The sequence below is a fragment of the Polychytrium aggregatum genome (assembly GCF_025602895.1).
Source record: "Polychytrium aggregatum strain JEL109 chromosome Unknown BJ171scaffold_8, whole genome shotgun sequence".
Lineage (NCBI taxonomy): Eukaryota > Fungi > Chytridiomycota > Chytridiomycetes > Polychytriales > Polychytrium > Polychytrium aggregatum.
In genome coordinates this window covers 739,213-766,204 of record NW_026516210.1, presented here as the reverse complement: position 1 = coordinate 766,204, position 26,992 = coordinate 739,213, and the positions used below count along the sequence as shown (strand labels likewise).

The 26,992-nt window shown below is 57.7% G+C and overlaps 9 protein-coding genes across 9 annotated transcripts; 2 read left to right on the top strand and 7 right to left on the bottom strand.

Annotated features, from left to right (window-relative positions):
- Window positions 1–199: 199 nt before the first annotated feature.
- BJ171DRAFT_566139 (uncharacterized protein) lies at window positions 200–3,148 on the bottom strand. The gene is made up of 3 exons (XM_053113389.1): window positions 2,659–3,148; window positions 2,260–2,457; window positions 200–2,063 (listed from the first exon to the last, which is right to left on the bottom strand). The coding sequence occupies exons 1-3, from the start codon at window positions 2,971–2,973 to the stop codon at window positions 360–362; spliced, it is 2,217 nt and encodes a 738-aa protein (XP_052969428.1). The 5' UTR covers window positions 2,974–3,148; the 3' UTR covers window positions 200–359.
- A 114-nt stretch (window positions 3,149–3,262) lies between these two features.
- On the bottom strand, window positions 3,263–5,510 carry BJ171DRAFT_494337 (lysozyme-like domain-containing protein). The gene is made up of 5 exons (XM_053110018.1): window positions 5,346–5,510; window positions 5,170–5,262; window positions 4,732–5,005; window positions 4,370–4,591; window positions 3,263–4,094 (listed from the first exon to the last, which is right to left on the bottom strand). Exons 1-5 carry the CDS (start codon window positions 5,453–5,455, stop codon window positions 3,738–3,740), a joined length of 1,056 nt encoding a protein of 351 aa, XP_052969427.1. The 5' UTR covers window positions 5,456–5,510; the 3' UTR covers window positions 3,263–3,737.
- Window positions 5,511–6,024: 514 nt separating this feature from the next.
- On the bottom strand, window positions 6,025–8,450 carry BJ171DRAFT_561484 (uncharacterized protein; the record flags this gene model as incomplete). Its single annotated transcript, XM_053113239.1, has 6 exons — window positions 8,063–8,450; window positions 7,689–7,876; window positions 7,302–7,534; window positions 6,780–7,104; window positions 6,133–6,582; window positions 6,025–6,081 (listed from the first exon to the last, which is right to left on the bottom strand). Exons 1-6 carry the CDS (start codon window positions 8,190–8,192, stop codon window positions 6,025–6,027), a joined length of 1,383 nt encoding a protein of 460 aa, XP_052969426.1. The 5' UTR covers window positions 8,193–8,450.
- A 92-nt stretch (window positions 8,451–8,542) lies between these two features.
- On the bottom strand, window positions 8,543–10,453 carry BJ171DRAFT_439618 (uncharacterized protein). Its single transcript, XM_053108027.1, has 2 exons — window positions 9,591–10,453; window positions 8,543–9,219 (listed from the first exon to the last, which is right to left on the bottom strand). The coding sequence occupies exons 1-2, from the start codon at window positions 9,964–9,966 to the stop codon at window positions 8,768–8,770; spliced, it is 828 nt and encodes a 275-aa protein (XP_052969425.1). The 5' UTR covers window positions 9,967–10,453; the 3' UTR covers window positions 8,543–8,767.
- Window positions 10,454–10,738: 285 nt separating this feature from the next.
- Window positions 10,739–16,879, top strand: BJ171DRAFT_494333 (uncharacterized protein). Its single transcript, XM_053110017.1, has 19 exons — window positions 10,739–11,280; window positions 11,451–11,622; window positions 11,841–12,106; window positions 12,223–12,346; window positions 12,503–13,036; window positions 13,387–13,524; window positions 13,615–13,708; window positions 13,780–13,881; window positions 14,031–14,281; window positions 14,518–14,583; window positions 14,729–14,737; window positions 14,892–14,996; window positions 15,130–15,256; window positions 15,364–15,478; window positions 15,607–15,764; window positions 15,949–16,073; window positions 16,223–16,310; window positions 16,428–16,486; window positions 16,698–16,879. The coding sequence occupies exons 1-19, from the start codon at window positions 10,997–10,999 to the stop codon at window positions 16,827–16,829; spliced, it is 2,949 nt and encodes a 982-aa protein (XP_052969424.1). The 5' UTR covers window positions 10,739–10,996; the 3' UTR covers window positions 16,830–16,879.
- A 266-nt stretch (window positions 16,880–17,145) lies between these two features.
- Window positions 17,146–18,644, bottom strand: BJ171DRAFT_640221 (uncharacterized protein; the record flags this gene model as incomplete). Its single annotated transcript, XM_053115761.1, has 4 exons — window positions 17,146–17,561; window positions 17,903–17,977; window positions 18,167–18,397; window positions 18,617–18,644. 4 exons carry the CDS (start codon window positions 18,642–18,644, stop codon window positions 17,146–17,148), a joined length of 750 nt encoding a protein of 249 aa, XP_052969423.1.
- A 1,166-nt stretch (window positions 18,645–19,810) lies between these two features.
- BJ171DRAFT_566135 (uncharacterized protein) lies at window positions 19,811–21,758 on the bottom strand (the record flags this gene model as incomplete). Its single annotated transcript, XM_053113388.1, has 2 exons — window positions 21,370–21,758; window positions 19,811–21,153 (listed from the first exon to the last, which is right to left on the bottom strand). Exons 1-2 carry the CDS (start codon window positions 21,566–21,568, stop codon window positions 19,811–19,813), a joined length of 1,542 nt encoding a protein of 513 aa, XP_052969422.1. The 5' UTR covers window positions 21,569–21,758.
- Window positions 21,759–22,850: 1,092 nt separating this feature from the next.
- BJ171DRAFT_579070 (uncharacterized protein) lies at window positions 22,851–23,658 on the bottom strand (the record flags this gene model as incomplete). The annotated part of the gene is made up of 4 exons (XM_053113939.1): window positions 22,851–22,929; window positions 23,034–23,209; window positions 23,315–23,343; window positions 23,445–23,658. 4 exons carry the CDS (start codon window positions 23,656–23,658, stop codon window positions 22,851–22,853), a joined length of 498 nt encoding a protein of 165 aa, XP_052969421.1.
- A 942-nt stretch (window positions 23,659–24,600) lies between these two features.
- Window positions 24,601–26,740, top strand: BJ171DRAFT_494327 (uncharacterized protein). Its single transcript, XM_053110016.1, has one exon. The coding sequence runs from the start codon at window positions 24,790–24,792 to the stop codon at window positions 26,482–26,484; it is 1,695 nt and encodes a 564-aa protein (XP_052969420.1). The 5' UTR covers window positions 24,601–24,789; the 3' UTR covers window positions 26,485–26,740.
- The last annotated feature ends 252 nt before the right edge of the window (window positions 26,741–26,992 follow it).

Below are 26,992 nucleotides of genomic sequence, written 5' to 3'. Positions count from 1 at the left end.
AAATCATTCGGTCAATGACCAAAAACCAAGGCGTCCCGCTTCTTTCTGGATTGATTCAACATGCCCCATTCATCATCTATGATGAGACATCGGACCAAGGTGTCATGTTGAGACTGCAAGCGTTCGTTTTCAATGGCTCGCTGGACGCAGGCATTCCCACTACCAACACAGCCAACCGGAATCACAGAGATGTCATGCTTTCCTTTCGATCAAGTCAAATGTATTTACAGTGGCAGTGCAGAGCTCCATACAGCACACACTGTTTGGGCTTCATCTTGGGCTGTCTCTTGCCTCTCTCGGACCGTTCGGGGGGGGGCGCAAGTCGATTCGCGGAATGAGAGTCGATTGCTGAGCACAACTCAGGCAGAAAGCCGTGCTTGAATCAATTGGCCAAGTGGACTGTCGGCACCACGGTTGCCGCGCAAGCCAACTTTGCCCATCAGAAACTCGACCAATTGATCGACCTCGTCGTGACTGAGCTCGTTTGGCATTTGCGTGGCGTCAATCTTGGCACCATCGCCGTCGAACTTGAAGCTGTGGTGCACACAGAGCAGCAAATACTGCGTAATGTCACATAGCCTCTGGAGCCGCTGTCGATCGTCTTGGGTCAAGCGGCGGCCGGGCTGTTTCGACTGCTCTCGGATGCTGTGCGCAAAGAGCTCCAGCTCGTTCAGCTGCTCGCACTCAGCCGCCAGCTCAAACAGCCGCAGGATTCCTGCAAGCCCTGGGTACATTCCATCATCGAGGACGACCCTCTGCATCAGGGGCCACAGCCCGTCGCGAAGGGTAGAGTCAGTCGAGGCGGCGCAAGACTGGAGCTGGGCTTCAAAGATGAGGTTGGAATCGTGGACGGGCACTGAGTCGTCTTTCATGAGGCTGTAAACGCGAACTACGTGGTCGAATCGTCGCTGGGCAGAAAGCACACGCAAGTAGCTGTTGTAGAGCGTCTCGCGGTGCTTCGGGTCGCTGGCACGGGCAGCAAGATCGAGAAGACATTTGATGCTCTCTCCGCCCTGCGCCCGCTCCAGATGACCAAGCAAGCCAACAAGGTCGACCGAAAGGACTGCATTCAGATCGGACTCGCTCAGATGCGTTGTTTTGGAGCAGAGAATGTCGACGGCGCGATTTGCCGCTTCTGGATCAGTGGGTGCTTGACGAATCTGACACTGCAGGATGGAGCGAATTGCCTCGGGCGTGAGTTGGTGCCACGATACTTGGTTAGCAGCGACACGGCTCAAGAGATCGATGCGGCTGCGTTCGGCAAGGGACGTCAGCAGCTCGTTGAGTTGCTTGGGAGTTGGTTCCAGGATCAAGTCAGGCGGCAGGACGCCGATGTTGGGATGGGTGTTCAAGGACAGGTGCAGATCCGTGGCGATGTCCAGGCGCTCCATTTTGCACGCAAGCGAAACGAGGCCCTGATACAGAGCAGAGCGGCCTCTACCAAGCTCTCGGAGGAAATCTGGGTTGGTGTGGATGAGATCCAGAACCTCGAGAGCAAGATCCAGATTATGGGTGCGAATGGAAAACTTGGCCATGGTCTGTAGGACGTGGAGATCGGGCTTGGGAAGGGATCCCTCCGACGATTGCATCGAGCGGAACAGCTGTATGGCCTTCTTGGGGGACAGATGACTGTATGCGATCAACGCCATGTGAAACGTGCTCAGGGTTGGCTGCACCGGGCCGTTCTTGACTGTCTGGAACCAGCGAACGACATCTTCGTATCTGCGATGCTTCATCATACACATCATGGAGTAGTTGTACATTGGTGAGGTCGGCTTGATACCAAGCACGGGAATGTCTTCGAGGAGGTCTTCGCAGTCGTCTGGGCGTCCGGAGGCGGACAAACGCTTGATGAGCGACTCGTACACGGACGGATCGACAGAGATATGCGACGGGGTGCTGGCTTCGTGCAGGGCTTTGACTTCGAGGAGCACCTGACGGGCGCCATCCAGATCACCGACGGCGATGCAGGTGCGAACCAAAATGTTGTAGATCTCGGATCGGATGTCGAGCTTCCTGCGCTTCATCTCCAGGATGGTTTGTTTGATTTTGGCAACGTCACCCTACATATAACAGCGCAAGGGCGAGTGAGTCTACAAACTAGATGATTCTAAAAGCCGTACTACGCAACAAAATCGGCCCGATCCAAGGAGTTGGTGGCGGGCCGCAAGACCAACTGCGTGTGTCAAGGCGGTTATCAGGTGGCAACAGCGATACAAGCTGTGGCTGAGGCTACCGTCCCGGGAACGATTCGCGCACCTTTTCTTCGTAGCTTTTGATAAGGTATAGATATGTCTGGTAGCTGGCATCGGAGGATAGACGGTCTCGAATTTTGAAGAAGAAGCCACGGATCCTCTCAGGGTCACGGACGTTGGTATGCTCGCCGTCGGTGAGGAACCTTTCGAGGTACTGCAGCTGGCTGAGAAGCCGCTTGTGATTGACAGCCGAGTGGAGCGACTGCATATGGAAGTGGCGGCGGCGGCGGAAGCAGCAGTGGTATGGAAATGCGATTAGAGCGATTAGAGCGATTAGAGCGTCGAATCCGGTGGCTCTCCCGTGTGTGAGTGCTGACGATGAGTGTTGCCATGACCCGATCACTCGACAAGGCGCAACGCAGCAGCAGGGGCCGGAGTCGAGATCGCATCCACGGCAACTTACCTTTTCGACAGCCGACTCCATCAGCTTTTCGTAGCTCTCCCAGATGGTTTCTTGGTCGACATGGCCCTTGAGCTTATCCAGAAATTGCTCGTTGAGCGAGTTGTAGAGCTCCTGCTCGGTATCGGATCGCTCTGGTCGCGGCTGAGCAAAGTGCGACGGCGGTTGAGGCAGCGACGGACTGGAAGCGGGAAACACCACGGGCTCCGGGTAGAAGCTGACGGCGTCCATGCCCGGAATGGAGAGCCCGGCTGCTGACGGAGCAGCCTTCTGTTTGCGGATGATGTCGCGGATGACCTTGCGGCTGATGGAAGACATGGCTGAGGGCAGCAGTCCAGAAGAGAAAGGGGGAGGGAATCGGGGCCGCGATGGCACCTGGATGGCTGACTGGGGATGAGGCTTGCGAGACGGCGGCGAGTTCGAGGTTGGTGAGGCGGGGCTCGCTGGCGGTCGATGGCTTCAGAGGAGATGGATGGCGATGGAGAGCGACATTGCAGCAGTGATGGTGGCGAGAGACAGGCTCGAACGGGCGACACTCGATCCGGCTGGATCGGTCGTCCACGTGATGCACCAGAGACACGTGTCTGGCATGAGTCAGAGCAGATGGCGACGAGCAAGCAACTCAAGCCGCTCGAATCAATCGATGCCGAGGAACCGAACTTTGCACCCAAGATATACAGAGTATCGACTGCATGTGCCACACCCCATAATGCAAAGCCAATCCCAGTTGCCACAGCGAATCGACTGGATGTGTTCGAGACCGCGCTCCCGAATCAGCCAACCAAAGCAAGAGTGCAATCCCATGTCCTGCTCGCTGGGGCCAACAGATTACTGGCAGGGACACTCAGGAACGCACTGCCCCGTTTCGTTCTGAATAAGCTGTATTGTGCACTAGCTGTATAGCGCCATGTCAAGATTGAATTGAGCTGGGTTCTATCGTGGGGGGTTGGATCATGTTTGGGTGGATGCAAAATCTTAATACATCGCTTGGTTGTGGATGAACCAAAGGGAGCTTGGATGCGGTGGATGAGGGTCGGCCGGCGAGAGAATGATGAGGAATGCTCCGAGAGCAGAGTCGAACTTTAGAAACGCCCCTCAACATCGTCGAGGGGAATGTGCTTGAATCGTCGAAAATGAGCGCGAATCTTGTATCCCGCAATAACGACAGCACAGAGGGCGGCGATGCCGATGAGGGAGCCTTCGACCACGCTGCCCACAAAGATAGGCTGCGAAACGATGGACGACCCGGTGCTTCCCGATGAGAGAGTCGTGGACGTGGTCGTTTTGGCCGCCGCCGCTGCGCTGGCCGAAACTGGGATAGGTCCGGATGCAGGCAGAAGCGAAGGCACGCAGCTGATGGTGGTGACCTGGCCACTCATCTGCAGGGCAACCAGCATGTCGGTGAAGTTGATGTATCCGTTTGCAAGGGCATATTGGTACTGCGCCAGATCAAGGGATAGGGACGAGTCAGTCGCGGCCACAGATATTCATGGAGGTGTTGATGATGCACGAAGCGGTCATGGCGGAGCCGATAGGCATGCTGATACCGCACAAACAATCGGGGCCCGGGATGCCGCATACAGACACATACAGACGCATACAGACACATACAGACGCATGCAGACGCACGCAGACACATATAGGCACATGTAGGCACATATAGACACATGCAGACGCATGCAGGCACATGTAGATACATATAGACACAACCTACCGAGTTTACTCTGGTCACTGTTTCACCATATGTGGACGATGACGAGGACGACGAGGTCTTGGCATATTCGACACGGACTTGGAGGAACGTGCTGAGCCATTGCTGCTCGGTCCATGTGGTTCCGTTGGCAGCGAGGAGGCTGTTGGTGTCGCTAATCATGGTGGAGACGGTGCTGCCCTTTTGTGCGTCCAAGTAGCCGTTGGTGATCAGGGTGTCAAAGATCTGTTGGGTGTAGAGTGATCGAACATGGCGAGTCAGTGACTTCTCATGATGCCGTCGCAGACACAGGTATCCTCAGTCCGGTGACATGGATTGCACGACGTCGAAGGGAGGCGGTCGACAGACGATGGGTTATGGCCGACCTGTGCTACAGCCAGCGGCGAGGTAAGGCCGGCATTTTGCGCAATCTGGACCGAGGGCTGCAGGTAATTCTGATCAAGGTAGTTGACCTGGGCCTTCTGGAAGACCGGATCGCGCGAGGCAGTCGAGTTCCAGGCGGCGCAGAAGCCATTGTAGGCTGATTCAGAGGTGGACTGTTGTTGCAGCGGAACGAGGTACGCCTGGAAGGGATTGGCGGTGACGGGCGAAAGTGCCGACGAATAGTTGGCGACAATCTGGCTGACGTCCTGTGTTTTGCTGCATGGCGACAGGGCAGGTTCAAGCGTAGTTGGCGTTAGCTTCATTGGCCACAAACATCCGCTGAGGGCCCGTGGCTGGCTCGAGGCGACGAGAGGCGGAAGCGGCGGAAGGCAAGCGGCAGAGACCGGGATGACAAGATAGGATGCGGCACGGTCACATACGTCGAGAACCCAATGATGCCGCAGGTGAAGGTATGTTCTCCGTGTAGCGAGCAGAAGCCGTACTCGAACTGGTTTGTCGAGTATCCAAGAAAGCTGAGGCGGACAGAGTTTGGATGGTCAGTCGGAGCGATGGGCGACATGTTCGGCTCTGGGGCGACACAAGAGGACAGGCATACTTAGTGAGCTGGTAGATGATGTTCCTCTGGCAGTCAGTCAGAGCCAGGGCCTGGGCCTCCTGGGCGAGCAGCACAAGGGCAACAGGTGACAGGAGATGTGCTGGGCGCATTCTCGATCCTGGTGGATGTGCTTGCAGAGATGGCCTGAGGAGGTCTGGAGATGAGCTGGGGAGAGCAGGTCGGTTCCAGAACGAGGCCGGCAGAAACGCAGCCTTGGACAGCCACGAGAAGCCACGAGCGGCGCCGAGACGGGGCCGAGAGCGCTGCGACAAACCAGTGCCTCGACAGCGACACTGCCGCAGCGAGACCGACACAGAGGCGAGAACGACGGGCCCTTATTCCTTGTGGCACATCCGACAAACCCCGCACCCGTCGCACAAATGACACACAGATGCCACTGGCCTCCGCGGCAAGGACGCGGGAATCGGCTCGGGCCCCGAGCCGCCTCCCGAACAAATCCTGGTCCGAAATCCCACACCGACACGAGCGACAGGGCAATCCGCACGAGCATGGAACATGGAGCACGGGGCAAGAGCAGCCACAGGGAACATCCAAGCAACATTGGAAGGCCGGCAAGAATGCAGCCCGTCTGGAATTATATTGATTGGGTCGGACACAGGCGCTATGACACAGCGCTATGACATGGCATGGCATGGCATGGCATGTCCTGGTGCGAGCCTCACGCCGTCTGGATGCCTCGGCCAAGCACCCACGACACCGCGGATATCCCGAGACGCTTGAGCGTCTCGCGGGTAAGCAAAACTCCCAGCGCAGCCGCCAGGGTGACCTTGGTCGTCGATCCAATGGTGTTGAACCAGTGTGTCTGGCGCTTCCAGCGGCGGACGGCTTCCGAGTAGGGAATGCGTGTAAACGACACCATCGTGTACAGCGGGACAATGCCCAGGAACGGCAGGCGGCGGTAGATCCAGCCCTCGACAGCCTTGCGGAGCAAATACGACCACTCGAGCACCGATGAGCGCATCTCCTGGTAGTTATACAGGGCCAGATCGCAGATGGCCGTGGCATCTGGATGGCGGGCGCGGCTGTACTCGTCCAGACAGTGCAGCATCTGGTCCTGGGTCGGGTTCTTCTCGGATCCGATCTGGCGGTCGAGAATCTCGTTGAGCAGCAAGATGTCCTCGAAGCCGCAGTTCATACCCTGGCCATAGAACGGCACCATGGCGTGGGCTGCGTCGCCCAGGATCAGGGCCTTGTGCTGGTAGTTGTAGGGCTGGCACTGGACGACCAAACAGGCGGCAAACAGTCAGGGCATTTGCCAAAGTCAGCCAACGCATGCTATCCGGACCGAGCATGATCGTTCGGCACTGCTGATGACGCCGACTGGACACGACTCGCTTGAGTTGGCGAAGCAAGTTGTCCATGGCCGTCATATCGAGCATCTCTCGCGACAGCGTCAGACACATCGTCACCAACCTTGACCGTGATCAGCGCGCCCTTGGGGTTCTCAAAGAACGACTTGACGAGCCCGTCACGTCCCAGCAGCGGCAGGGCATCGGGGAAGGTGGTCCGGAAAAAGTCCACGAGGGTCTCGGGTGTGGTAATGACGTTGAACGACTCGAGCGGCATGAAGAGCGTCGAAGTGAACGACTTGTCGGGATTTGGAAGGGCGATCAGCATGAACGACTTGCGCGGCCAGATGTGCAAGTGGTTGGGGTCGAGAGCGTAGTCGCCGCTGGGGGTGGGTGGGATGTGCAGCTCGACATAGTGCGTATCGATGTACTCCTGGGAGTAGTTCATGCTGGCGAGTCCAAGAGAAGTCGGCCAAGTGCAGAGCCAAGCACGAAGCCAAACGGGCGGATCGGTCAGAAACAAGTCATCCGCGGAGATCATGCATCGGCCGAATGCGAGAATGCGGCTTTGCTGCCGCAATGCCCAGGTCCAGAAAGGCTGGGGCAATTCGGCATCTATGCAGCATGAGCTGCTCGCAACACTCACAGCGTCTTCCTCATCATCTGTCCCCGGACTTTGGAGAAGGCGCCGTCGCAGCCGATGATCAGATCGGCCTTGATCTGCACACGCTGGCGGTCCTTGGCCTCGAATTCGACGAGGTTGGACTCAAAGTCGATGGCCCGCACGTCGTGCTCGAAGAACAGCCTGACGTTCGGGTACTTTTCGGCTTCGGTGAGGACGTACTCGTTGATGACCTTGCGATCGATCGAGTTGATGTGCTGCTCACGGCGACCAAGGGGAAGAGTGCGACGCACACAGGTGGTTAGGAATCACAGCATCGGGCATGGGCCGCCTTGGCGAACGAGCTGCTTGGCCAACGAAGCAGCAGTGCACATGCTGTTGCTGCGACATCCTCAGGAACGAGTCTGCTACCTCGCCGAACACGCCGTAGAGCTGCGAGTTCTGCTTTCCATCGAGTGTGTGCACCATTCTGCCCTTCATCGGGATGATGGTGTGCTTGATGGCAGCCTCAAGGCCGACAGCATCAAGGGCAGCCAGTCCGCGGCGGCTGACAGCCAAGTTAATCGATCGGCCCGAATAGTGTGGCGAGTTGCGCAAATCTGGTCGAGGGGAGGAGAATCACAGGCGATGGCAACGGCGATGGCAACGGCGATGGCAACGGCGATGGTAACGGCGAGCGAATGAGTGAGCGATCAGCCATTATTGAGCGTTGGCAGGTTGTGAGCGGACGCTTGATCGCCCACGACGTTGCCGACCAAGAACAGGACAGCGGCCACTGAACCTACCTTTACGAAGCTCGTAGACTTCAACATTCCAGCCGCGACGGGCGAGATAGACGGCCGTGAGGGAGCCAACGAGCCCGCCGCCGATGACGGCGACCTTGAAGTTGGAGGAGGTTTCGGGTGGAGTAGCCATCGGGGGCCTGGGTAGAGTCTGCAACGAGCCGGTACAATCTGCAAACTGGCTTGGGCGCTGCTTGCTGTCGCTCGAGGGCTGGCGATGAAGATGTGCCGCGATCGACGAGCCGACGAAATTGCAAATCCACGACGCGGGGCTCGAAATCAGTCAGCCGTGACGCAAGCCCCGATGCAAAAGCCAGCGGCCTTCTGGTCTCGCTCTGCCTGCGTATCCAGCTCAAGCCCAGCGGCGGCTTGAGGGCGGCCTGCTCCAGCGTTCCTGGAACTTGTTCGGTCGCCTCCTGTCTGTTGCAGCGACCCGGCTCTGGCGCACAGCCCCCAGCGCTGCAAAGTCAGTCGCAGTCGGACTCAGGTATGCACAGGCCGGCCAACCGTCGGCAATATATTGTGAATGCAGCAGCTGCTGCTGAAAATGAAAGAAAAAAGAGTCCGTCATCATCGATTGTGGCCATGGCCTCTATCGCCATGGAATGCATGGCCAGCGTGCGCACGCGGCCATATGCTGGAATATGTACATTTGTCCGAAGGAGCGATCCAGGAGCGTTCGAGAGCCACAGAGCCCAGGAAGGGGTTTCAACCCAGCATCTCGTATCCCTTGGCCCGGAAGAATTTGTTGGCGACGCCGCCGATGCCGTACGCCGGGAGGATGCGACCCATGCGGGCGAGGGTTGTGCCAAAGTACTCCCTCTTGATGAAGGCCCACCGCTGATCAAAGCCCAGGTTGCCTGGGCGGTTGTAGTAGTCCATGCCGTAGAGGTGCAGCGGGCATGAAAGTGCCTGGACGGCGCACGGGGCAACCAGCTGCGAGATCACATCGGCATGGCGCCGCTCGATGGGGAAGTTGGTCGAGAGCGTTTCCGCCATCAACGTCGGCAAGTTGAAGCCGGCAAAGACAGTCATCGTGTCACGGATGGTGTACATGCCGTAGGACCGCAGCGGAACCGGCTTGATGCTGCCCTTGCCAAAGGCTCGGGTAAAGTACAGATCCTTCAGGACGGAGAGGGTGACGTTGGCGAACGAGGTGCCTGCCAGTGGCAAAAGCAGCAGAAGCAGCAGCAGAAGCAGCAGCAAAAGCACGCTGTCAGTACGCAGACGGGGCAAAACCGCAACATCAATCGGATACAGAGGAATTGCACCAATAGTCGAGGCTGGTATCGCTCTGCTTTACGGATGCCACCGCAAAACTGAGCTCTGCGCGGGCCATTCCGTCATTCCGTCATTCCGTCATTCCGTCATTCCGTCATTCCGTCGTTCCGCCGTTCCGTCGTTCCGCCATCGACGCTGGCTAACCCGCTATCGAAACCAGTGGCTACCATCGAACCGAGCCCTTGGCCGCCGCGAATCCTCCAACAGGGTGTCCGGCTCTTGTGCAGACCGACGCAGGCACAACACTCACCAACAAACTTGGGATAGAACCAGTCAATGTTGGCAGACTCGCAGGTGGCCTGGATGGTGTTGGCGACAGTGTATGTGGCCACGTAGAGACCCCAGATGAGATAGCAACTGGGCTGTCGGGCAAAGGTCAAGGGCTTGGTGACCAGCAGTCGCAGTCCCGACACGACTGCCGGGGCCAGCTTCATACGCCCCGATGCATTCTCGAAGATGGCTTTGTCGATGATGGAGATGAACGGCGTGATCAGGGCGGCCGAGGCGACGGCAGACCCGATTTCCACCGGCAGCACCGATATCAGGGACTTGGAAGGCTTGATGGTGCTGAGTGCCGGCGACGAAATCTCTGGCTTGGCAATCTCGACTTGCGACGAGGTCATCATTGTGCAGCGAGGGTGGACAGGCGAGGATGGGGAGCGAGGGAACTGGGACAGGGATTGCTCGGGAGACAGCAGAGGCGGATGCCGAATGGATTCAGACCGAGCGGGAGCAGAGCGGGCGAGGGACGAGACGGGGATCTATATAGGAGCCTTGCGGGGCCAGAGGGAGGTGAGTTTGGGATCGCTTTGGCCGTGTGGCTCGGGAGGGGGCGGGAGTTCAAACCGCGACGCAACAAGCGGGCTGCGTGGGGACGGCCTTGCCTCGGCCAAGCCTCCCGCGCGGACGCCGGAAAGGCCAGGACAAAGACCCGGCAAAGGCCGACGCCGGCAAGATCGACGATTGCTGATTGCTGGTTGCTGATTGCTGGAAGAGTCACCATCGATGGCGACGCCCTCGCCGGTCCGGTCCGGGCCGTTGAGCAGCGAGGCCAGGGATCAGCGCTTGGCTCTGGGTTTTGCATCTTTTTTTTTTTCATCTACTTCTGCATCTACTTCCGCCTCTGCCTCTGCCTCTGCCTCTGCGCTTGCTCTCGTGCGCCTGCCGGGGCGGTATCCGGGCGGGGGAAACGGCCGCGACCCACGGCCGGCGGAGTTGGTTGCCGGGCAGCCGGGATGGCGCGGCGTGCCATGACGTCACAAACGCAAACCCACGTGGCCGCCACGGCTCGAGCCGGCTCCATGGCGGCTCCATTCTGGTTCGGCCCTGGTTCGGCCCTGGCTTGGCCCTGGTTTTCATGGGCATTGTTGCTGTTGTTCGTCGCCTCAGAGCATTCATCGTCGGGCATCAATCTCGCCGGGGGCATCCAGCCTGTCGCCCACCATCGCCGATCATCCAGCATCGAGGGACCGTCATCCAGCCGTCATCGACCATAAAGCGCCATCATCTGCCCATCATCTGCCATCTGCCGTCCCTCACCCAGCATCCGCCTTCAAGCGATCATAACTCGTCATCAATCATCACACGCCCATCATCGTCCGCCATCAGACGCATCAGACGCATCCGCGGTCCAACGAGCCCCCTCCCTCCATAGCCATGTCAGACCACGCAGAGATCGACAGCTTGCTCAAGGAGGCCGCCCTGAATCTCCTCGACGATAGCAAGCCAGACAACGATGAAGACGACGCCTCCGATGACGGCTCGATCGTCCTGGACGGCACCTGGGAGAGCGATGGAGGCCCCATGGCCGTCATCCCCGGCCCTGCAGATCCAATCAGAGTCTTCACCGGCGGCGATGACCACCACGAATCAGAGAGTGAATACGTCCTGCCCATGGACGACGAATACGACGACCTAAGCCGGCTGCCCGTCGGAGTAGGGTATGCCACATGGACTCTCCGGATCTATCCAGCGCCGCCGTCGTCTGCATCCCAGCCTCCATGGTGCTGTCGTGATGGTCGAGACCGATCATCGATGGACTTCGCCTCCCTCCTCACTAATCCTCTCGTCAAACCTGCTCTTCGCCCCGGGTCTGCCCGCTCCATGACAGACGCTCCCTCAACGAAGCCCTTGTCGACATCGGAACTGATCTGAAGCAGCCCGGCAAAGACTATGTCTCGACGCTCTGGGAGGACGAGGATCCAGAGACCATGGAATACATCGACGAGGCTCTTGGTGTCTCCTCCAAGCAACAGGGCAAGAGAAAACGAGCCGGACGCCGGGTGGGTGCTTGGATATCGTGAGGCATGCGACGAGCAGCGGAATCTGGATCTGATCGATCCAGAGACTGGCCACGGTGCGAGCATTCGACATATACCCTGGGGAGCGAGCCCCTCGGTATTCAACGAGCCTTGGCATTTACCCTATGCCCCTGTGAATTCTTGTGGCATGGCCTGGCTTTGCTTCCATTGCACCCCCCTGCCGTCTGGTGGTGTCTCAGCGCCGAAAAGCCATGGACTTGCCTCCGGACCTGCACAGCGCCCTCGGAAGCGCCAACAGCGCCTTTGCCCGTCGAGACATGAAGAGAGCGATTGAACTCTGCCATACAGTCCTTCGCCAAGAGCCCCGTTCCGCCTATGCCTGGACGACGCTTGCACAGATGCTGGGCGATGTCGGCGAAAAAGAAAAGGAGCTGCATGCGCGGCTGGTAGCAGTGCATCTCAAACCCGATCTCGACGAGTGGAAGCACATCTCTGTGCTCGCCAAGTGAGTGCCCGCCAGCGTGCCAGCGACGCTGGTAGTAGCGCAGCTGCTGTGCATGCAGGATAAGGCTCGACTCGATTTGCCGCCGGAACGTCCGTCCAACTGACTTTGTACTGTAGCGAGCTGGGAGATGACGAACAGGCACTCTATGCCCTCGAACAAGCCCTAAAGAAGGCGCCGTATGATATACAGGCGCTCTGGGATCGATCCCATCTCCTCGTCAAGCTCGAGGAACCCGAGAAGGTGAACCACAGTCCATGAGACAGCGGCCAACGTCAATTCGACGACGTCGTATAGGGGCACTTGGTTTGCGCATCAGCGTTGCGTGAGCAGCACTTTACAACCGCAACGGCGTCAAATGAGCTGCCTCCTTACAAGTCCTTCACCACCACTCTCCAGGCCATAGAATGTTTTCGAAAGCTGCTCCACGTTGTCCCAAACAACGTGGACATCATAAAAGTACTCGCAAAGCTCTACGCGCAAGTCGGCGACAGCAAAAGCATGTTGCCGCTCTACGAGTCCGCATTCAAGGCGGATGCAACGCTGCCGCTGGCTCTTGAAGAGGCCCAGAATGAATACGACGACGATGATTTGGACGACTTTATCGGCAAGCCCAGCGCCGATTCCAATGACGAACAGGTCATCGGCGAGATTGTCATGGGCGCCCGCGTCACGGTCAAGACACGCGTTGGCTACGAGGAGCTGCTTCAGATGGCTGAAGCCTATATCGAGATGAGGGATTACGAAAAGTGCATTGCGGTGATCAAAGAAGGTGCGCGCCGCATCCAAGACCGCGAGCAAGAGACATTCTTGGAGGAGTGGGAAGAAAACGACGAGGAGTTTGACGACGACGAAGAGCACTATCTTCCGCTAGAGCTCCGCACCAAGCTCGGCATCTGTCGTCTGTGGCTCGACAACTTTGAGGTCGCTCAGGTCAGTGGTTTTGCATACACAGACGCTCGTGATAACGATCGGGTCCAGTCTGTCGGAAAGACTGGACAATCAACCTCCAGACGCCGTCGGCCAGCGCTCAGTCTGAACTGCCTTTGCGTGTGTGCCACTGAACTGGATATGTGGCAGCTGGTGTGTTGCTCAAATCGACACAGCCTGGCGCTCAAACTCGCAGCTTGATCTGCTGCCACTGGATCTTCCGTCTCGATCCTCCGTCTCGATCATGCATCTTGATTTGCACCTGGTCTACAGCGTGCAGCTGCAACTTGGCCAAACCAACAATCTTTGGCTACTCAATCCGCGGCACTCACTCCCGCTACCCCTGCATCCAGGCACATTTTGCATACCTGTACGAGAGTCCGTTGTCCGAGTACAGAGAGCTCTTCTACGACGTCATCGATGCATACGTCGGCAAGAGAATGTACCAAACTGCGCTGGACGTGTGCTACTATCTCGAAGAAGATGATTCTGTATGTGTCATTTGTCCAGCACACTGCCTAGGCACTTCTCTGGTTCAGTCGCGCGACTTACCGCCGGCATCATCCTCTGCTGCACCTTAGGCCCACAGCGCTGCAGCATGGGCTCTCATGGGATACTGCCACCAGCAACTCAAGACAGACGACTATGACCGCGCCATACTCTACTATAATAAGGGTAGGCGCATCTATTGTACAGCTGTTTTGCCTGGATCCTTGAAGTGATGTGCTGACGCCCTTCTCCGCCAGTCCTCAATGTCGACCCCCAAAATATTGAAGTCAAGGCCCAGCTGTCGCAGATCTACGAGGAGCGCGGAGATGAAGACGCCACGATCAGACTCCGTCGTGAAGGTAGGAGATCGCCATTGTTGGTTGGAGCGATTGTGAAATCGCCGCAACATGCTGATGTAGACTGCCGCCGCGCGCTGGTGGAGAATGCCAGTACTTGCTGACGATACCAAGGAACGCTCACTTGCGGCCTTTGTGCTTCACTCATGCAGTTGAGGCCCTTGAGGAGGCCAGTGCCGCAATCGCTCGCCAAAGCAGCCGGCCGAAATCATCGTCGCGTCGCTCCTACGGCGGAGCCGAGCGGGCCTTCAACCTCCGCAGCAAGTCGATATCTCGGCCGATCGAAAAGGCTCAGAAGGTTGCCAAGTTGGAGATCGAATACAAGAACCGAAGCATCGAAAACCAGTCCAAGTATCAAGCCATGCTGGAACATGAAACTGAGCAGTACAACAAGATTCAGCGCGTGCGTATGACTTCAGTGCTATTCAGCGCAATGTCGACCGATACATGCATACGGGATAGTCCAGGACTTTGCAAATCGGATGGCAGCAAATACGTATCGTTGCTATTCGAGATATTGTCTTGGGGCCATGGAATAGCGTTGGTGTTGGGAAGTATGGCGTGAATTGGAGCCCGCAGGCTGTAAACGTCCTCAAACATCGACTTGCTCCAACACCCATCCTTGCGGCTCTCTTGCAGAACGAGTTCCTTCGGTGTGCCCGCAAGCTGGTGCAATCGTTCCAGGAAACCAAGGAGTTCTATCCGGTAAGCACGGCAGCAATGTGATGGCTCGATATCACGTTCCATGGTGAAGTCCTCGTGCATCCTGAAGCTCCGTGTTCTCCGCAACTAACAACTCTGCTGCTACCAACCGCGCTATGCGATCAAACGGCGCTCAATTTCCATCCAGTCTGACAGGGTAACGCCTCAGCTCCAGCCTTCCTATTTCGCGCATTCCTTATCATTGTGTGGCGCACTGCACGTGCTGCCCAATGTTTGTTGCATCTTTCACTCTAGGTACGCATTTGCGCTGAGAGTAATGGCTTTACCCTATCACCGCCTGGCTACTCTAGAACAAGTCATTTGTTGGCACCCGATGGAACAAAGACAGTAGCGGCGCCAACTTTGAAGGCTACTTGGGACTGCGCTTTTCCCAGTGGCTCGAAGTATTCGAGAAGGCAAGTCTCAGATGCCTCTGCTACGGATTGCGCTTCCTTAGTGTGTGGATGCGACGTGGCCTTTGACAGCCCTGGAATGTGGTTTCGATATAGCCACACGCTGCTCGCTCACAGTCCACGGTTCGATCGACAGTATGCTCGCAACCTGACCCTGGATGGCCGACACGAGGAAGCTTTCCATTCTCTGAAATCGGCTCTAGATTCGTGTGTCTTCTGGAGCGACCTTGTCTGGAGAAACCAGCTTCGGCTGCATATCATGAGTAAGACACCAACACCAGAATTGACGGTCCCCCTGCTCGCCGGGCCGACAACGCGAGGCCCATGCCTCGCCGTGGCTTGCTAACAGTCCGTGCTCGGAATCCGACAGCATCCGCTCTGTACGCCGGAAACTTGATCAGAGTCACGGAGTACCTTCGCGGGATAGAGAGCGATTTTCGACTGAGTGATGGCGTGTACAAACTCTACAATGCCATTTTCAACGGGTAAGCCACACCACTGCCACACCCAATGTCTCTGTGGCTTCCGGATGCCGCGCTTCATTGTCTATGGTATCCTACCCACGGTGATGAACCATGCCGACTCATGGATCGCTGATCCCTTATCTCGACAGCAACACAAACTCGCTGCATTTGTATGCATCGGGCACAGCCCAGAAGCTCTTCCTGCGAAACATCCGAGACATGGAGGCCAAGCAACAGCCGAGCGCGATCGTATACACGCTCTATGGCCACATTCTGAGCTGTGGTCGGTCTTACACGGACGCAATCGGTAAGACAGCTCTGCTTCTACGTTCACAGCGCTGTTTGTCTGCTGGCATATGCGATGCGTGGCTTGGTCTGTGGACTGTTTTCGCTTTACTTGCGTCATAGAAACCTAGCCAGAGCCTGCTTTGCACGCCGTCATTTGCAATCCCACAAATCCACTGTGTTCTGACGCATCCAACCTGTGGCAGGACTTTATCTCAAGGCATACAAGCTCTGTCCCAGTGATCCTATCACCAACTTATGTCTCGGGATCAGCCACATCCACCGTGCTCTGCAGCGCAAGACTGACAATCGACATCTAAACATTGCACAGGTTCGATCCGTCATTTGCTCTGCTGAGCCAATCGCGCATCCAGGAGCCGGCTTGCAGTCTGATGCAGCTCGTGCTGTGTTGCACTATGGCGTTGCACTATGGCGTTGCCGGATACGGGCTCCTGGACTAACTGAAATCGCGCACCACAGGGATTCGCATTTCTGTTCCAATACGCCGATTTACGCGGCGACACACAAGAGGTCTTTTACAACATCGCCAGGGCATACCATCACATTGGTACGTGAAGCAGTTTCCTGAGGGACTCTGAACAGCTCCTTCGTCTTGATATCACGAACCTCGACTCCGACATACTCATCCCTGGCTGGCTTTGTCAATCATCTCCTGGCTTGATAGGTGTCTGGCATCTGGCACTCAAGTACTATGACCGAGTCCTAAGTCTGGCCAGCGAACAGGTAGGCCTCGCAAGCGAGCCGTTGGTACTGCCATGGATGCTTTCACAACAACCGCTTGGATGGATGGAGGCCATCGCGAGCCTCCGTTCAAACCAACTCCCCTTCGCTCTCGTTCACGAACTTTTACTCGGAGCAGCGATGCTCTCCGTCCCCCTCAATTCAGCTCCACGAACCCCTTCATTTACGGGTTAACATGTGTTTGGCACCACAGATGGCTCAAGATAGCAGCGCGGACGAAGACAGTCTGGCCAAGGAGGCGGCATACAACTGTGCCATGCTCCACTACAGCAAGGGCAACCCGGCACTGGCTCAGTTCTATATGAGCAAGCACTGCCGGTTTTAGGGCATCGTCATCGATACCAATACACACGCGTAGTCACAATCACTCCATCATCATTGCGACACACGCGCACCCGCCGATGCCCCGGAATTGGCCAGCCATGATGATTCCAGTTGGCCAGGGCCAGAATCGCCCATCTGCACTCCTTATGCAAAAGCGATACTTTACTTCCATATGATTACAATGACGACGCTGTCGATTCGCGACTGTCGTGCCAGAGATAGCGTAGTGCCATCCAGCCTGTCCCATCAGCGGGCATACCATCTGCACCTATCCCATGCCCACACCTGATTATTCTCGACACCGAAGTTGCAGGTTGCTAGTTGCGCGACACCACGCTGCGCTTGGGTTGCGGGGGCCGGGGGTTGGCCGTGTCCGGTTTGGAGTTTGGAGGATGCGGGGACTTGCCGGCGGCAGCCGAGTTGGGACTCAGCGTGCTGGACTGGTTGGCGGCGGCTGCAGATGTCCCGGAGGACTGCCCTGGGCTGGCCATCATGCTGTTGGAGCTCAGACTCTGATTTGACGACAAGCCCTGCGAGGCCGAGGCATCGTGCGATATCGATTGCGAGACACTCGAGCCCCCGTATCGGCGCGCTTTCCCACCAAGCCCCTTTCGATCGCCACCACCACCACCACCACCGCCACCGCCGCTGTCGTTTGAATCGGCAATGGACTGGCCAGTTGAACCCGAGGCATATTTGCCGTACTTGTACTTTTGCCGGCTTTGTGACGATACTGCGGTCAAGGGTTGAGGAACAGAGACGATGGCGTCAGGGGCGTGTTTGATCGTTATCGTTATCGTGGTCGTGGTCATAGTCGTGATCGTAGTCATAGTCGTTGTTGGGAATGACATGATCGAGACTATCGAACAGAGCTAGGGCCTGCCCCACATGTCGGTGCCTGCCGACACTCACTCGCCAGCACCACCGCTTTGAGGAATATGCACACCCACATTGACTTGCTTCTCCGCTATCCACTCCTTTGCAAACATCCACAGCGACACCAACGCTCTTGAGGTTGAGATGGATCGCTCCTACCCCACTTCACCCCACCCCACGACGACATTGGCTACTCACATGAGTACTTGACCTTGGAGTCTCCAGTTTGTTCCAGGAGAGGAACGTATTGCGCCACCGTTTCCTCGGTCTCCTCTGATGGCGGGATGTAAGATGCAGTAGGTGCGATAAGGGACGCTGCTGCTTCCCAGCCTCGGCCATCTCACTCAACGCGAACATTCTCAGAGCAGGCGCCTTCCCCTGGGCCCTTTCCTCTCTGCAGCTCCCAGCGTGAGCCTCTTCCCCGTCCCGTTCCGTCCCGTCTCTCGCCTTCGAGAGCCATACCTGACACGACTTTGACCAGCACATAGACGCCCCTCGGCTCTACGAAGCGCTTGGCGTATTCCCGGGGCTTGTTAAGCAGATCAATGACCTCTCCGGTCTCCAAGGCTAGATCGACGGGCTCGGAAAAGGGGTGCTGTAGCCCCAGAGCGCTCAGAATGGCGGGTGCCTTTTTGATGTGGTTCAGCAGGACAGAGCATAGACAATTCGGGTTCAGAATCTTTTCTTCATTAGCTGTGGAAGACAATTGGGAAGGTTAGCGGATAGCGTGTGCTTGTTCGCATGCTACCGCATGTTTCAGACCCACCCGCGTTGCGTCCACAGCGACCGTCATCGCATAGCGTCGTGGACATGGACTATGTTGCAGCACAGTGCGGCCGAATTTGACGCAATACAAAATGAAAGCTCCTCAACTGGACAGACTGGCTGCCCAAGCGCCGCATCGATACGCACCACCGTATTTTACGATAATAAAGCTCATAGTCTCATCGTCTGGCCTGGATCGCGACGGGGAGTTGCAGTAGCGAGGGTGTCTCGGTCCGTCTTGGCTCTCAGATCACCCCGGCCCGCCTTGGTTTCGTGTGATAGATGCGGACGCCTCTCAAAGTGGAATGGCACACTCTCAAAGTGGAATGGCACAGCCAAGTAAGAAGGGCTTGACGGTGAAGAGTTGGTCGCGGACAGTAGTTCCCACCGACGGCAGTGGAGGGCGGAGATGCGTCTGGATATCGAGGCCGAAGCCGATGCCGAAATCGAGATCGAAATCGGGATCGAAATTGAGATCGTGTCGATGGAGCAGCAAAGAAGCTCGTGGGATCGTGGCTGGCGTCCGTGGGAACGCGGTGTCGAGGTCGATCAGGGAGATCAGCGAGCCGAAGCGGATGCAGAGGGAATCGTGGCTCGGGAGCGACAGAGATGCAGAAACAGGGCAGGAGCGGTCGGCAGGAGCGAGCGAGCAAAAGACGTGGCAAAGACTCACGTCTCTTGGCTCCAGGACGGCTCCAGCGTGAGTGATTGGGTGAGGCATAGACATGGGCTCTGACAAGCGTCGGAGCAGCACCGCCTGGGCCAGGCTGCTTGGCTCACAGGTGGGAACCATGATCCCCAGGCTTGTTGGGCTGATACAGACAATCAGGCTTCAAGCCTGTCGTCGATTGCAATCGAAACGAGAGCGCTGTTTCAGCGTCAAGCAGTCACTTGCGACCAATACAATACAAAACAGGTCTCGGTCGTTGGACAAATATGTTATCACTCAAAACATCACACACTGGCCATGACCATTCTGTGATGTGTTTCTGGATTGACTGTACACCCACCGTATTGGGTCTGTATCCCCAAGATACAGCAAAAAGTGTCCTGGGCGGATGTCGTTGCATTGTTTATTCGCGTCCGCACGTATTCGTCCAAGACTACAATAGAGGTCGTTTCGGAGAGTGAGTATACATATGGAGAGAGAGTGCTTGTGCTGGAAGTGGCGGATTGGAAAGCAGGGAGGTGATATGTGGCGGTGCGTGCGAGGAAGTCGACAAAGTGGTGTGGAATAGCAATTGAAAGTGATCACGGATGCCGAATATGCAGACCGCAGAGCCATGGAAAGGATGCGGCCCGCCAAGCACATTCGCCAGTTGGATTGCAGGGTCGCTCGCGTCACCACGACAGATGTCTGATGGTCGGTAGTGCCTGCGTGACCTCCCGCCAGATCGAAATGTTCCCACAGTCAAAGGCCTTCAGGACCGGACAGCACAGCTCCACGAAGCGCACGATGCGCTGTGGCGGCGGAAAGCAGCCCTGCTCGTCGATGAGTGAAAAGCTCAGGGCCTGTAGACTCGGAAACAACAGACCCCGATCCTCGCATCGGCTCAGAAACTCGTCCGAGATCTGGAACTGCCCGGTGCTGAGTTTCAGATCGCGGAGACACATGGCACGGGGCATGATCTGCTCCAGGCTTGAGTCGTGGAACTTGACGTATCGGCCAGTGTTCAGGGCGAGCGACTCGAGCAGCAGACACTTGTCGAGCAGGTCTGCGACGGCGCCATCGTACCAGCCCGGCGAGACAGAGAGCCTGGGATTGGACCGGGGCAGGGTGTACTGCAGGGACCGCACCATGGGGCAGTGCTCGGCAATGAGGTGGAGTGCTCGGATGGTCATCTGGCTTGCTTGGATAAGATGCAGCGCCTTCAGTGTCCGTCCTGTTGCCAGGACGCTCTGTTCGACCACGGCTTCGTTGATGAAATCGCCGGCCAGCGATAGCTCAGAGAGACTCCTCAAGTGAGATATCCACACACACATTGCCTCGGGAGATGCCGTATCGTGGGAGGCGGCAAAGATGAGCGAGCGTAGCGAGGGAAAGAACTTTGGCGAGAGGCCGACCATCCAGGACTTGTGGACCGAGCAGATGCCGTGCCCGATCGAAAGACGCTCGAGATGGGAGAGATCGGCCAGAGCCATGACGAGGGCTTCGCCGGCCAGCAGGCGGTTCGAGAATGTGCCGAGGTAGGACTGGAACGAGCCCAACTCGACAGCTTTGAGACCAGGCGTCTGTGAGATGAAGTTGACCAGCGCGGGCTCGGTAATGGCGCTGCAGTCCGTTAAAGCTAATTGGGAGAGTGTAGGTCCGCACAGTCGAGCCAGCTCGGCCAGGGTTTGGTCCTGCAAGTCGCATGTACCGAGACTGAGAGATCGGAGACTGGACGCAAACGACACCGATTGCAGAAGGAACGCCGAGCTTATCAAGGGTCTGTTGGAGACATGGTCGTGTCCAGCATCGAGACTGAGGGACCGAAGATGAGGACAGGCCCACAGGATGAGCCACAGCACTGCCGGGGTGGCCTTGGTCATATCACGGTGGCAAACAGATATCGAGCGCACGAGTCGTCCGACTTGCAGCAGTGGCTGGAGCGTGTGTCCGAGCGAATCCATTTGACGATGCCGGAGCGACGAGGGCGATGGTACCGACGACCGGATCGACACAGCGTCCGTGGTTGTGGGAGCTTCAGCAGGACACAGAGAGTCGTGTTGGCTTGAGAGCAGGGGCGATTCGGATGCTGAAACTCCGGGGTTATGCGCCGAAGTAATCCCCGCGGGTCTGACTCGGGCAATGCTCGGGGCTGCATCTGTATCGAGTGGACTGCGAGTGCCCATAGGTCGACGAGGGACTGGACGGCGATCGGTCTCCGAACGAATTGCATTGGATGCGACAAGCTTACCAATCACGGATTCAAATGCAGAGAGTGGTGGGGCTCGCCACAGCTCCTCCCTGGCGAGGGCCGAGAGCCGTCTGGACACGAGCAGACACGAAAACAGGCTCGGGTCGGAAAGCTGGTGCAGAATCAGCTTGAGGACTTCGGTCGGAAGCCGGGCAAAGGGCGAGGGCTCGTGCAAACGGGCGGTGGACGGATGAGGCATTGAATCTCGCGGAGGGGCTTGAGATGGCCACAACAGAGGGCAATGGGATGGAGTTGGGCGGCGGCACTGCTTTTAAAGACGAGGGGCGCCAGCGTGCCGATGATCCGGAATCAGGCAAGGGACGGAGGCGACAGCCAGCGGGTTTCGGACGCTTGGGTCTGGCAGGAGGAAGGTTCGGCAGAACAGCAATGGCGCCCACGAGACAGTGTCGAAGCTGTTCGGACAGAAACGTGAGATTCAGCCGAGAGTTGGCACTGGTGATCGAGACACTGGAGAGCAAGATGTCCGGAGCTCGTGAATATGGTGTGGTTCTGTAGGTATCGAATCGGCGGAACGAGCAGATGTGCAGCTCGAGTACGGCAGGACGAAAGGATTTCTCGACGGGGACGGTTGATTGTGGGGCCAGAGGGAGAAAACGGGGGCGGCTGGGGACAATAGCCTGGAATCAATTCTAGAGGATATCCTGGGTTGACGGAGGAAGCATCCATGCGATGGCGGCGCTGGAAGACGATAGTCCAGGGCGGAGCACTGGTTGATATGGGCGATGGATGCCGGAAGAGCGTCATGAACAACGGCGGTTGCGCCATCGGGGGAGCAAAAAAAGTGGTGTGACGACGGACACATGTTTTGTGGCCATGGCGGGACAGGGAACCTGATTGGCTGTGGGCGGCTGGGGTGGGTGACCAGGGGCCGTGGCGTGAACCATCCCACTGTTCTGACAAGGCTTGCCGAGAACCGCTTTCATGCATATCATGGTGTGCACAAGGACATGCTCGGGACTCGATAGTCGAGAGTGGGATCGGTCCACATGAGATGCACCTGGCCAAGAACGACGAGGCCGGGGCAGGCTGGATCGGAAGGTGCTCGGGCTCACCACAACCAAAACAACAGTGATAACTCAATGAGACTACACTCTCAACCATGACACCCGGGTGCACTGCCATTTTGTGGGAATTGTGTATAGAACGGCTTGTATTGAGGAGGGTTGGTGGTGCTGTGCTGGCAGGGGGCTCTCATGCAGCAGCAAGCCGAGCGAGACCAAAAAGAGAGAGGATCTGCACTTGAGCAGCACAGAATAGCCAATGCAGTGGGATACAAGTGCAATGGTGGGGGGGATGACAGACGGCATAACTGATACAAAGCGGAACGAGAGAGCAGCAAAACAATGAAGCAAGAGTATAGAGCCAAAGAGATACGACGATGTGTTGGAGGTTGCAAACAATGATGGTGAGGGCTTGTCGGCAGAAATATACAGGTCAATTGCGATAGCCGGCTCGGCGGTTTAGGCAATGGGGCGGACGACCAGGACAGGGGTGTGGGCGTGCTGGACGACGTAGGCAGAGACACTGCCAAGCAGGAGGCTGTGGAGCAAAGGTCGGGGGAGACAAATGGAGCGGCGTCAGTGCATATCCACAACCAGCATCGACAGGGGAGCCGACTGCGGCAGGAAGCGGACTGGACATACCTCTTCAGGCCAGATCGGCCGTGGCTGCCGACAACGATGAGGCTGGCCTTGACTTCGTCGGCGCGGAGGACAATGATCTGTCGAGGATCGCCAATGAACGACTCGACCTTGACGTGGACGCGCTTGGTATACTTGGCAGCAACCTTCTCGACAACTTCGCGGATGGTGTTTTGCAGCTGAAGTGAATATGGGACGAGTGAGTGTGAGAAGCAAATGCAGAGAATGTGTGTGGGCATGACTAGGGCGGTGGCGGAGACAGCACGCAGAGATGTTCAACTTACAAGCTTCTGGTTCTCGTAGTCAGAGGCATCTGTCGGTCAAGGCGAGCAAGCAGCAGATCAGTTGGCTGGATGCTGGTCCAAACGGGGCGACGCCAGTTGCACGGCAAACAAGCAAGGCGAAACGACTTACCCAGACCGGAGGGGGTTCCGGTGACGCCCGAGTACGAGATGGCGGCGGCGGCCTTCAAAACGGTGACGACAACGACCTCGTCGCCGTCGTTGAGGACATGAGTGAAGGCATGCTCGAGGGCGCGGACGCCGTGCTCAGAGTCATCGACGGCGATGAGGATCGTGCGGGGGGCGTGGGAGACGGGGACGTTTTCGACTTCAATACCGGTGGCCATGATGCGAGGTGGCTGAGGATGAAAGAGGAGCGGGAAAGGGTGCAAAGAACAAAAGACGGGTGGCTGGAGATGACCGAAAGTGGTTTGCGAGGCAGGCTTTGCGAGGCAGGCTGGGGAAGGAAGAAGGCCGCGACCAGGGCCGGGTCTTTTATACTCCAGGGCCGACGGGAACATGACTTGGCGGGGTCATGACGCCAGCCAGGATGAGTCACTGTGAGCGCGGGGGTGCTGGTGGGTTCGGAGCGACGCCGAGATGCGGTTGCGGACGAGGGCGGCGGTGGTGTGGTGCTGTCGGTGGGCATGAGACCAACAACAACGTGGGGCATGTGAGCATCGTCGATGGGCCTGGACGGGTGTCGACTCGGGGAATGTCAACCCGGATGTTGACTCGGGATGCAACTTGTGCTTGGCTTGGTGAGATCAACGGGCTGGATCGCAATACAGCGCAGCGATTGCAACATGACCAACAGTATTAACAACATTGCCGACAACGGCAGTGGCAATAACAACACCGCCAACAACACCACTCGCTCGCGGCCGAGCGGGACATGTGCTCATCCGCTGGGGATCAACAAACGGCTGCTCGCTCCTGTGGGCTCGTCCGGGTGCCTCCCCCCACATCCCGGCGATGAGCTGGCATGACGGACCCACACGAGTCACCACGACCAGGACCCGCCAGCGAGCCGCTGCGGGAGACGGTGAGATGTACCGACAGAGATGATAGTCGACAAAGATGATGTATCGACAGAGATGATAGTCGACAAAGATGATGATCGACAGAGATGATAGTCGACAAAGGTGATAGTCGCCAGCCATCCGGTTGATAGTCGCCAGTCATCCGGTTGATAGTCGCCAGTCATCCGGTTGATAGTCGCCAGTCATCCGGTTGATAGTCGCCAGTCATCCGGTTGATAGTCGCCAGTCATCCGGTTGATAGTCGCCAGTCATCCGGTTGATAGTCGCCAGCCATCCGGTTGATGGTCAACAGTCTGGATTGGTAACCCTCCCGGTCGATCGCATCGCTGGACTGCGTCTCGTCGTGCACATCCCGCAGGCCTTGTCGGCAGTCATCGGTCGCCATCCGTCCACACCGCTCTGCCTCGATCTCGTCGCTGCCCAACCGTCGCCGCCATGGCCTCTCTGTCCAAGAGCGTCGCTCGTCCGCATCGGCATATCCTGCCGTGCCCGCATCCCAGGCCCTGGCTGTCGTCTGACCTTCCCTCGGTTCCTCGGCTGCGTTCCGCTTCGGTCGCCGATCGTGCAGCTCCATCTCCGGTGCTCTGGAACCAACGACGGCTCTATCGGATCGAGCGGGACTGGAATCTCAAGAAGCTCGCCACCCCCGATCTCCTCGACCACATTGCCCGATACAACACGCCCGCCCAGACCCTGGCCGACCGCATCTTTCTCCTCTCTGCCGAGCTGGACCGGCGCCATCCCGACCAGCTTACTCTCAGCCAGCAGATCGGCGCCTTTCGCAAGCTTGCCCATGATGGCTGTCTCAACGCCAACCTGCTCGCCATTCTGCAGGCGTCGCTGGAGCCGTCGTCACCATCGCCTATCGACACTTGGTCTGACCAACAGCTCGCGGATGTGGCCGAAGCGCTTGCGCTGCTCCATCTGCCAAACTCGCCTCTGACGTCGTCCATCGCCCTCCAGGTGCTGGAAAAGCTCAGGACCAACGCGGTCCCGTCGTCGTCGCCGTCGCAGTCTCAGACATCCCACGAACTGTCTGGTGCCTCTGTTCCATCGTCATCATCGCCACTATCATCGTCATCATCGTCATCATCGTCAACATCGTCAACACCTCCATCGTCAACATCACCATCGCAAATGTCCAGCCCGTCGGCCCTCAGCATCTCGAGCCTAACCAAGATCTTCTGGGCCTTTACCCACCTCAACTTTTCAGGGCTGCAGTTAGAGGCCAAACTCTCCGAGGAGCTCCGTGCGCTGGCATTCCGCCGGATCGATGCTCAGAGACAGTTGCTGCCGCCCGCTGATCTGGTGCGGTCGTTTGATGCAGCGCTCCAAGGCCGCCACCTCGACAGCAAGCAGGTTGTGATCTGGTCCAACCTCATGTGCCGCCACATCGAAACCTTCTCTGCGCAGGAGCTGCTGGACTGGAGCAAGACTCTGTGGGCGGGCCGCTTGCTGGACGATGAGGAGCTGCGTCCTGTGTGCTGCGGTGTGTTTGCCCGGATTGCAGACTCGCTTGTGCATCGCTCTGGATTCGATCGAGAGCTGATCGAGGCCAGCGGCCTTACGGCTCTGGTTCTGTCCCTGGACCGGGCTGGTCTCAAACCCTCGCACGAACTGCTCGCCTGCTCCATCCCAGCATGGACTCGGCTCTGGGACCGGCTGGACTATGAAACGGCCACGTCGACCCTCCAGTTCGCTATCGTCCACGATTTACACTCGTCCGGGCTCTTTGCCAGTGCCGCCCGACGGTGGGCCGTCGTCCTCAGCAATGCCACCAAGATCCATCCGAGCTCGCCCAAGTCGATCCCGCTCGACCCTCGCCAGCACCATCCTCTGCTTGCCACGACGCTCGTCTCGCTGGCCCAGGTCCAGCCGCCGCTCGACACCGCAAAGCTCCTCGACGCCGTGGTCGTCTATGTCGGCGAGCGATTCGACTCGTTCGTCTCGGCTGACTTGGTGCGGATCCGGTGGGCGCTCTGCCGGCTTTCACCAACCACCTCGCTGCCTTGGGACCGCGAATGGATCAAGACGACAGAGTCGAGCTCGTCGCAACTGACCCACTCGGAGCAGCTGCTCCTGGAAGAGGCGCTTGGGCAAGTCAAGCGAAACCTTGTGCAGAAGGCATGACTGGCCCTGGCGGCGGCGAGGCAAGACACGACCAAGTTTGATGGCACCGATTGCCGATCCAAATCGACGACCAGATCGATGGCCAGATGTGCATCCGGGCCCTCATGGCAGCGACGGCAGCGACGGCAGCGACGACAACGAGCGTAGAGCACATCTTTGACGAGACACAGCCAGCCGCAGCGGGGAGGGGTGACCAAGGCGAGAAAGCGCATGTTTCACCGAATAGATCGTGATCTTTCTGTTGCTTCCGACAAATACTGGGCAGGAGAGATGGGTGGTGTGCGGGGCAGGAAAAAGCGAGGATTGCCGGCGCTAAGAGGACGACGCGCACGGATGAGATGGATAGGGACCAAAGGCATAGCAAGGGAGAGGAATGGAGGGGGCGGGGCGGTAATGAGGTATTCGGGTTTTGCCAAGCGAGTCATTAAAGGATGGCACAAGAGGTATCGGTGTGAGTCTCGGTGGATGCACTGTGTTGCAGGCTTGGCAGGAATGAGGGAAAGGAGGG

Coding starts and splice junctions, on each gene's coding strand:
- BJ171DRAFT_439618 (XM_053108027.1), bottom strand. CDS start 9,966: ATGATGACCTCGTCGCAAGTCGAGATTGCCAAGCCAGAGATTTCGTCG. Junction 9,220..9,590: donor GTTCTATCCCAAGTTTGTTG/GTGAGTGTTGTG, acceptor TGCCACTGGCAG/GCACCTCGTTCGCCAACGTC.
- BJ171DRAFT_494337 (XM_053110018.1), bottom strand. CDS start 5,455: ATGCGCCCAGCACATCTCCTGTCACCTGTTGCCCTTGTGCTGCTCGCC. Junction 5,263..5,345: donor ATCATCTACCAGCTCACTAA/GTATGCCTGTCC, acceptor TGTCCGCCTCAG/CTTTCTTGGATACTCGACAA. Junction 5,006..5,169: donor GGCATCATTGGGTTCTCGAC/GTATGTGACCGT, acceptor GTCGCCATGCAG/CAAAACACAGGACGTCAGCC.
- BJ171DRAFT_494327 (XM_053110016.1), top strand. CDS start 24,790: ATGGCCTCTCTGTCCAAGAGCGTCGCTCGTCCGCATCGGCATATCCTG.
- BJ171DRAFT_494333 (XM_053110017.1), top strand. CDS start 10,997: ATGTCAGACCACGCAGAGATCGACAGCTTGCTCAAGGAGGCCGCCCTG. Junction 11,281..11,450: donor CGGCTGCCCGTCGGAGTAGG/GTATGCCACATG, acceptor GCTCCATGACAG/ACGCTCCCTCAACGAAGCCC. Junction 13,709..13,779: donor CATACTCTACTATAATAAGG/GTAGGCGCATCT, acceptor CTTCTCCGCCAG/TCCTCAATGTCGACCCCCAA.
- BJ171DRAFT_566139 (XM_053113389.1), bottom strand. CDS start 2,973: ATGTCTTCCATCAGCCGCAAGGTCATCCGCGACATCATCCGCAAACAG. Junction 2,458..2,658: donor TGGAGTCGGCTGTCGAAAAG/GTAAGTTGCCGT, acceptor TTCCATATGCAG/TCGCTCCACTCGGCTGTCAA. Junction 2,064..2,259: donor TCAAAAGCTACGAAGAAAAG/GTGCGCGAATCG, acceptor TGTTATATGTAG/GGTGACGTTGCCAAAATCAA.